At 32.2% G+C, this 10,200-nt stretch overlaps 1 protein-coding gene across 1 annotated transcript; it reads left to right on the forward strand.

Annotated features, from left to right (window-relative positions):
- Positions 1-4,053: 4,053 nt before the first annotated feature.
- LOC124959726 (olfactory receptor 52E2) lies at positions 4,054-5,007 on the forward strand. The gene is given in 1 exon segment (XM_047518064.1): positions 4,054-5,007. A coding segment is annotated over 1 exon segment (954 nt).
- Positions 5,008-10,200: the final 5,193 nt, after the last annotated feature.

The raw sequence follows: 10,200 nt of genomic DNA on the forward strand, positions 1-10,200 counted from the left end.
TCCCCAGCACCACAAAAAAAAGACAAAAAGCAAATAATGTTTGATGTAATATGTGAAACTGGCTAGACCTTATTTCTCTGAAAAACATTGTAGTGCCTGATTATCCTTTTAGCAACATTTTACATGTTCTCATATATTCTGAAAAATAATGCCTAGAACTATTTTGTACTTTTATGCATTTTTTATGAACATGACTTTTTGTATGCAGATACATTTTTCTAGTAGTCATTTACTCTATTTTATCTATTAAATATGCTAAATTTAAAAGTTGGGGTATAATCTTTTATAACATTATTTACATTCTTATCACTATCCCTAAATTGGGATACTCACAAACTCCATGTGGATTTTCTTTCACATTTCCAAATTTTGTCACCTTCTTTAATTTTGTGTGTGGCAATTTTCTTTGGAACTATCAAAGCATTGAGAGAGAAAGAAAGAGATAACAAAGGTGGGAGGGAAAAATGGAACTAAAGCAAAAGATTAAGAATTACCCATATTTAATGAATGGTCAAGGGAACAAATATCTTTAAAGAAGACTGAAAACATAAAAGAGATGAAACTAGAGAGAGAAAATTGGAAAAGTGTAATACTTATTTTTCTAGAGCCTACAAATTGCATTATATAATTCTGTAGTGATAGATGGCATCATGTGTCAATGATAACATTCATAGGGAAGCATTTGGTGATGTTATGAGGATTTCTCTGTACACATGATTCAGAAGCTCTTACGTTTGAGAAAATTTATTAATTTTATAGCAGGTTCAGCTTAATTTAAAATATTGTTGTGGAATGTGTTTCACCATTGATAGAAAAGTATCAAAAACTGATTATAAGAAATATTTTTTCATAAATATTCTTGTTTATAGACAATACATTAGTGTTTATAAACATACATACATGGAGGAAGTTGTCATATTGCATGAGCTTCAATTTCAATTTCAAATTGCCTCAAAAGAATTGCAAATAATACAACACATTTATTAGTATTTATTTAATAGACACATGCATGAAATGATTAACAATAAGAGTACAAGTCATAATTGGTCTAGCAAGTTTTTATAGTCATTCATTATTTTCATATTGACTTCTAAATTAAAACAATGAGTTCTAATAAGTGATGCTTGGGTGCAAAAATAAATGAATATATCCCATCTGCCACTAAGGGATTAATATTTTATGAACTCTTTTAAATTTTCATATCCACAAAGTACACATTATACATGCGCAGTTCAATTAATGACCACACCTGCATGACCAGCATATAATATCAATAGATATTATTAACATCCCAGAATTCCCACTCAAACTGATTGAAATACCCCACAAAATAATAACTACTATTTCTTAGACAATATATCAATTTTTCCTGCTTTTTAGCTTTATATAAATGGTTATTTCTTTCTCTCATCTTCATTTTGTAAGATTCTTCCATGTTGTTGTAATACAGTTGGAAATTGCTCATATGTATGGCATTTCACTGTATAAATATATTGCATTTAATTTTATATTGTGATAGACATTTGATGAGTGTTCCACATTTAAAACAAGACACAGACAAGTAGACATGAATGATAACTGTAATAAGAGAGTTTGGTATTAAGTCTTTCAGGCACCCAGAAGAAGACAGGACCCAGTCTGCATGAGGCCAAGGAGGAAAGATCAGGGTGTTCTCACAGAAACACCAAAAGAGGAGAATACTTCTGGCAAAGAGTGAAAGTGCAAGATGATTTTAAACACAAGACTGTAGGCATCTTGATTTGGAAGATGAGATTCTAATTAGCAATTCTTCCTTTAAAGCATTGATGTCCCTGTCTACCAGGGACCTTGATAATTCTCAAATCTCTTGTCAACAGATCTGAAACTACTCTTATTATCCTCTCTCACCTCCATATAACTGTAGATAATATACACTTCCCTGAAGCATTAAAATTTTTGTTCTTAAGACAAACCAATATCCACCAGTGCAAACATTTCTTTAACCTAGAAATCAGATGTTTTTCCCTTCTCCATAGTCCCTAATTCTATTATAGAGCTTTCTGCATGCTAAGCAAGCACTTTACCACTGAGCCATGTTCCTAGCCCCTGATGTGTGCCCTGATGTGTGTGTGTGTGTAGCTGTGTGTGTGTGTTGCTTCTTTTATTGTAGTTGTCTTCTGCATCATTTATTCATGACACATTCTGGCTACCTACCTAATATTTAGACTTTGCACCATTACAGAATACAATAATATGACTTAGGAGACATAAATTCCCCCCATTTTTTTTGCAATCAGAGAATATAATGCCATTTCTTCCCTCCTTGGAAATGCCAGGTAAGTACCTTATTTTTATTCATTAATAATCAGTCCTACATCTATTACCGAAAGTAAAGTTTCTATTCACTGAGAAATTATTGCATATATGATATGTAGACTGGAAAAAGGAAATTTTCATTGTTGTTTTACTATTTTCCACTCATAGAATCCACAGAAAATTTTGTCTCCATGAGTGAATTATATTTTTACTCCTTCAGTAATCAACTGCATAATTTTTTTTTAAAGAATCACGTATTGCATTACAGATGGAAATAATCTTTAATGTTTCCTCCTTCTGGGCCTGCCACAGATCGCCTCCTTCCTACTCCTGGCTTTGCTTCTCTTCACACACTTATCACCCACAGGGCACTGCTCATTCTACAACCTATTTATCACAGGTGCTCTTCTGGGGTTTGTTTCTTTATACCAAGGTCTAGATAATGGCCTAACATTTTTTGCTTGGATCATAATTAGAATACTGGAATTCTAATATTAGAATATTGGAATTGGAATATTCAAATGGTCAGAAGAGGGAATTTTTGCTACAAGATAATTATACATATGGGTGAAATATCTTGTTAGTAATTTCTGATAAAATGTTATAAGTAAGGCACATGAAGACAGATAATAGGGATTTAGATAACTTTTGAAATGAATGAATGATCATGAATCTAATTTTCCATAGTTCCTTTTGCTTCTGTCTGGGTTTTACTTCAGCATTTCATCAATATTCATCATTGCCTGAGCAATGAACTGTAGATACAAATTTATATTAATCAGGTAGATTCTCTGAGTTTTAAACACAACTGTGTATTTGCATACTGTGTGTGGAAGATTATTTGCCTGTGATTTATCTATATAGTACATATAAGTTATACATTGTTCTTTTATTTCTTTCCATTCTCCTTCCATTTTCATTCACCACTTTCTTGCTTAGATTAATTTCCATTAGATCATTTTAAACTTCTGAGAAGCCTCTTAAACTTCTAAATTCTTAGATTGCTCACATCATTATGGAAAATTGATATTCTTCATATTTATTGTAAGACTAGAGATGATATTTTCCCAAATAAAATATAAAGTTTTATAAATTGTGGACAGTACTATAACAATTGGTAGCTTATGTTGCTCTTTCACTTTTATTTTCACTATTATTCTCTGTCTCATTTTATAATTATATGAATGAAAAAAATTAATAAATGAACACATTTTAATCCTTTAGCGTGATTTTTAATATTTTGGCATTTATTTTGATAAATGTGTTTATTGAATGTATATTACCCATTTTCCATTTCACCTTACATGTTGTCATTCAATCAACTGAAATTAATTTCCAGCACTATATTCAAAGGTTAGCAGACAACTAAGATGATCAAAATTCAGGAGGGTTCTGGTATTGATGATGGTGATAATAAGACACAGTAGCTAATGAAGAGAGTAGAGATGTAAAATCATTTCATAATATTGGTGATAACATTATTGATAAGGCATCAAAGAGGAGAAAGCTAACAATTTTAAAGTCACATGCAGAACATTTAATTTTCATTTACTGTGTAATTATCTTTAGGGATTTATCCATGGATGTCATTTATCTGAAGTGCTCTGTATACAGTGTATTTCAAATTGTCAGAATTATTTGCAAAAGAGCATGTATAAAAAGGTATAATATTCCTTTTATTATCTTTAGGTATCAAAAGCTGCAGATTTGGTATAAATACCAATATGAAGACAATGGACTAATGCATTCCCAAATAGGATGTTACTTCCCAATGACAGTCAGTCTCACCCCTCTACGTTCTTATTGCTGGGGATCCCAGGACTAGAGGCTCTTCACATCTGGATTGGTTTTCCCTTCTGTGCTGTGTACCTGATTGCACTCTTAGGGAACTTCACCATCCTTTTGGTGATCAGGGCTGAGAGCAGCCTTCACCAACCCATGTTCTACTTCCTGGCCATGTTGGCTACCATTGACTTGGGGCTGTCCACAGCAACCATCCCTAAGATGCTTGGGATCTTCTGGATTAATCTCAGAGAGATCATTTTTGAAGATTGCCTCACCCAGATGTTTTTCATTCACAAATTCACCCTTATGGAGTCAGCAGTCCTCTTGGCAATGGCTTATGACCGCTATGTGGCCATCTGCAACCCTCTCCGATATAGCACCATCCTCACCAACAAGGTGGTTTCTGTGATTGGTCTTGGCGTGTTAGTGAGGGCAATTATATTTGTCCTTCCATTTGTATTTCTCATACTCCGACTGCCCTTCTGTGGGAATCATGTCATTCCCCACACCTACTGTGAGCACATGGGTCTTGCTCGTCTGTCTTGTGCCAGCATCAAGATAAACATCATCTATGGTTTATGTGCCATATGTAATCTAGTGTTTGACATCATAGCCATCGCCCTTTCTTACATATAGATTCTCCGAGTTGTTTTCCGTCTCCCTTCTCAGGAAGCCCGACTCAAGTCCCTCAGCACATGTGGCTCTCATGTTTGTGTCATCCTGGCCTTTTATACACCCGCCCTCTTCTCCTTCATGACACATCGCTTTGGTCGAAATGTCCCCCGCTATATCCATATACTCCTGGCTAATCTGTATGTCGTAGTGCCACCAATGCTCAACCCTGTCATCTATGGGGTTAGAACCAAGCAGATCTATGATGGTGTGAAGAAAATGGTACTACAGAATCAAGGAACAGAAAAGGAATAGCACCTAACACAAAGGATGTTTCACCTGCAATTTTATGAAAACTCAGACAGAGAAATGCTTTATTATAAAAATTATGCTCCAATGCTTGACTACATTGTCTCTTTCAATATTTTTATTATATTTAAATATACTCAATATTTAAATGCACTGATTTCCACATGATTTTCATACTACACTTCTCTGTATCTGTTGTTAGATTCTTGTTCTCTAACTTCAATTCTCTTATATTTTTATTTTAGAAGGTTATCTGATTTTTTCTATTCTTTTCTTCATCCGTTGATATGTATATATCAGATTTTATCTATTGTTACTAGAATAATTAATATTTCTTGGAGAATCTTCTTTCAATGTAATTGTATTTAGTTTCTGAATCTCTAGTTTCATAATTTGCAAGATGCTGGAGAAAAAATGGTGACTGTTATTTTCCCTGGCTATGAAATTTATAGTTTTAAATTATTCAACAAACTCAACTTAAAAATATCCATATTTTTTATATAATTAGGATTTACATTTGCCTTCCCTTTCAGGAAGCAGAGCATTTCTATTCATGGCAATTTGGTAATTGTAGTATAAGTTTAGTATAAGTTTGCTAGTAAAGCCATGCACATTTACCTGTTCAACTATCTTATATGCACCATATTTTATTTCAGCCTCAGCTATGGCTACTTTACAACCATAATTTTCTGCTTTTTGATTGTAATGCTGTTATTACTGTATATCTCATTTACTGTGATTTTATACATGTTTACAATAACTTAGTCATTGCCTTAGAGTTATCCATGCAAACTGTCAAAATCTAACATTAATTCACAGTCTTACCTCTTTATGTTAATAAGAATTATAGAAGAATTTTAGGGTATTTACCCACTTTTTGATTTATATTCTATCGTTAATGTCATCTACTTTTCCTTATACATTTAAATTTTACAGGCATCTGGTTATGGTGTTAGAGTCAACAATCATTTTAATGTTCCCAAGTATTGACTATTTTTTATTCATTCCTCCCTGAATCATCAAAATTCCTTCTGTAATAAATTTACTCATTTCTGAAGAATAAACCTACTTCTTTGATGTAATTTGTTGGAAACAAATGTCCTCAGTGTTTATTTGCCTAAAATATCCTTATCTTCTTTTCAGGATTTTTTGAGGATAAAGAATTCTAAATTAGCTTTTATTTTTCTTTCAGACTTTTGAAAATGTTCTTGTATTCTGCCTCCCAAGTTTTGGCTGAAATATCAATTATAAAATGCATTGCTATTCTTTTAAAAGTAATATGTCTATTCACCTTTTTGGAATTTATGATTTTCTCTTTGAAATGAGTTTAGTTGTATTTTACTTAGGTTTTAGTTTCTTTTTTAACCTTTTACTTATTTCTTTAGTTTTGCAAAATTTTTTGCCATTTACTCATCAAATAATTTACCTGTTCTTTCCTTTATCTCCAATTTCGTGAGTAGATCTTTGCATTATCTCCCATTACTTTAATCAATATTTTGAAATTTCCATCCTTTTTTCTATTTTAGAGATTTTTATTTCCCCAATTTTCATCTTTCTTCAAGTCCATCTGTTTTTAAGGTATCTTCATTTTCAGTTATAACATTTATTTTCTTATACCATTCAACTGTATGCCAACAATATTGGTCTCTTATTTTATGCATTTGGATATATAATTTAAAATTCTGTTTTTGTTTGCTGTTATCTCTATGACCCATGGAAATAATCATATTGCCTATCTGTTCTCTTCTTGGTTTATTATTAAAATTATTATCATGCCTATGTTTTTGTACTCTTGTTAGTCCTATTGTTTCCTTAGATAGTTCTAGATATTCTCTATTGACAATATAGACAAGATTTTAAGTCTAGAAGGATTCCTTCAGAATTTGGGGTGTTTTCCATAGACTAGAAGATGTGGTACTTCTGGATCATGTCCATCACTTAGGTTCTAGACCTTTTCTGGTTCATCCTCATTACTTCACCCTTTTAAGGTTCAGGTGCCCCACCTATATTCTTCCCAAACTCTCCCTCATGAACAGATTATAATACCCAGTGCTAATCCTCCTCGCCCAATAAATATCTCCAACTCTTTACTCAGCCTTTCATCTTTTTGGTTCATTTTCCAAAACTGATAGTTTCCCCTAGAGGAAAAAGTCCCTGTATTCTAGTTTAAGCACTTGTAATCTGACTCTGTAGTTTTTCAATTTAATTCCTGACTTAACATGATTTCATCTGGTTTTCTGTTTTTTTATTAGTGTAAAAATTGGGAGTAATTTTCTAACTTGCCACTATCGAATTGTCTTTCTTTTACAGAATCAGCACCACACCTACGCTTTGTCTTGTTATAGATGTAACTTACAATGTGTTTATGAGCCTGATGCTTCCTGGTTTCCTATAGCAACATGAGTTGATTCTTTTTATTTTATATCACACTATAATAGTATCATGAATTAATTACATAAGAAAATTTACTGGTTTTCTTTCTTATCTGCCACAGGGCTGCAGTATTTTTGGAAAATATATTTGAAGGTAGGTATAACACAATCTAATTGTTAAAATTAGCATGGAGATTTAAATGAGATTATTATGAACACTTGACAGGAGAAGAGAATGAACTAAAGATATTCTGATTCTCTGTGAATAAGAACTGATAGACTAATCAGGATTTTACAGATAAAAACTATTTAAGAGCTACATAAGAATCATAATTGAAAAGAAAACACACAAAGATAGGAGTCATTCAGAAAGAAGACTGAAATAACTTTAGAGAATGTCTTGTGGAAGTCCTTTATTTTGAAGATAGATGGCAGAGTAATATATGGGCTTAGTAGATTGTCTCCCAAGCCATATAACCTTTGCTTTAGGGTAAAGAAGTTTGTATTGAGTTGTTGTTCTAAAATACTACATTCTTTGGAATAATTCTGTTAGGATTTTTAATATAAAAACATGGGGCTGGGGAGATAGCTCAGTTGGTAGAGTGCTTGCCTTGTGTGCACAAGGCCCTGGGTTCGATCCCCAGCACTACAAAAAAAAAAAAAAAAAAAAAAAAAAACATGTAGTACATTAGACTGAAATCTAGCAGACAATCCTTATGAACACATATATTTTCCTTTAATAATTAAACTTCTGCAAAAACACTAAAAATGTGTGCAGAAGTGGTCAGAAAAGGATGCTTCACAGAGGAAAAGGATGCTTCACAGAGATGCCTTATTGGTCACAAAATTTATGATAAATGAATACAAACACTATTTGCTATGAATTATGTGACATTCACCATGGAATGAGTTTTGCAATCATCATATCTTAAAAACTCAACTAACTGCTTGAATTATTACTGTTATTATTATCATAGAAATGAATAAGCTGAAACCTAGATAGGTTAATTTTTATTTTATTAATCACATTTCTCTAGACTGCAGCCTTTGTTGACTCTTAGCTCTTTTTTCCATTTTAAAAGCCAATAATGGAAAGTGGAGTCCTGCCCAGGTCCCCATACTCTGTCATAATTTCCCAGGATGTGACACAACCTCTTATGATGTAAAGTTACAATACTTTACCACAATAAAACTGGTTCTTTTTATTTTCTCATTTTATTATCCTTTCAAATATTTACTTAAGACATCATTAAATATAGGAATTTCTTCAAACATATCCTGATCTCTCAAAATCCTTGCATCCTTTTTCAAAGAATTTCATTTTACACAATATTATAATCTAAACATTCTTCCTAAACCACATCAAAATTCCAAGTTACTTGACTCATCTAAATGAATTCGTACTCTATTATCCACAACTTCTTAAATCAGAATTCATTTTAGCTTTTATATGTTGCAGTTTGCAAAATAAAGAAAATCACTGGAAATTCCTCAAAGTCAGGGTGAATGACAAGGTCATCATTGTATCCAAAACATTCAATAATTCTGAAAATAGACTTTTAACAAAAGATCTTGACTTACATTAGGAGAAAGAAAAAATACTTCTGAAAAATTGACAGTCTAGCACAACTTAATACATTACAGTTTGTGGACAAAAGAAATAAACCAGAAATTTCAATAATGTATAGACTTTTGTTAATATTATTGCATCAATATTGCTCATTAGTTTTGTCAAGAAGGCTATTCTAGCATAAGATGTCAGCAATAGGGAAATTTGAGTGTGAGTATGTGAGAACTCTGTCTTTTCACAAATTGACATATACTTAAAAGTATTCTAAAGTAAAATGTCTGTTTTTTAAAAAAATTGCAATGAATCGATAGGTCTTTAGGGGAAGAATTCTTTTTCCACATTTTTTATGGTGCATTATAGTTGTACAAATTAATGGGATTAATAGGATTTGTTGTTATATATTCATATACATGCACACAATATAGCAATATAATTTGGCCAATATCACTCCTCAGCATTTCCTCCCTCCCTCCCTCCCTACTACACTGTGGTTCCTTTCCTCTACTTATCTCCTTTTGATTTTTAGGAGATTCACCCCCACCTTTCTTTTCCTGTTCCCTCTCTAGCTTCTGTATATGAGAGAACACATAGGAACCTTAATCTTCTGAGTTTGACTTATTTCTCTTAACATGTCTCTACTTCCATCCATGTTTCCTGGAAGTATTATAATTTCACTTGTCTTTATTGCTGAATAAACTCCATTGTGTATATGTACCACATTTTCTTTATCCATTCATTCATTGATGGACACGTAGGCTTGTTCCACAGTTTGGCTATTGTGAATAGTGCTACTATAAAAATGGGTATGCATGTATAACTGTAAGATGACTAATTCTTCAGAATGAATACTAAAATGTGGAATAGCTGGGTCATATAGGGGTACCTGCCTAGTCTTTTGAGAAACCTCCATACTGATTTTCATAACCATTGTGCTAATTACAGTACCACCAACTGTAAAATTATCAATTTTTCTCCACATCATCTTCAACATTTATTAATATTCATATCATTGATGACTGCCATTCTGATTGCTATGAGATGAAATCTCAGTCTAGTTTTGATTTCATTTCCCTAATTGCTAATGATGTTGAACATTTTTCATGTATTTCTTATCTATTTGTATTTCTTCTTTCTAGAGTGTCTGTTTAATTTGTTTGTCCATTTATTAATTGGGCTATTTGATTTTTGTGGTGTAAAGTTTTTTGAGTTTTTTATATATTCTAGCTTTCAAAATCAATAGAAGTAATAATTAAAAGA

Source organism: Sciurus carolinensis, chromosome 11 (assembly GCF_902686445.1).
Source record: "Sciurus carolinensis chromosome 11, mSciCar1.2, whole genome shotgun sequence".
NCBI lineage: Eukaryota > Metazoa > Chordata > Mammalia > Rodentia > Sciuridae > Sciurus > Sciurus carolinensis.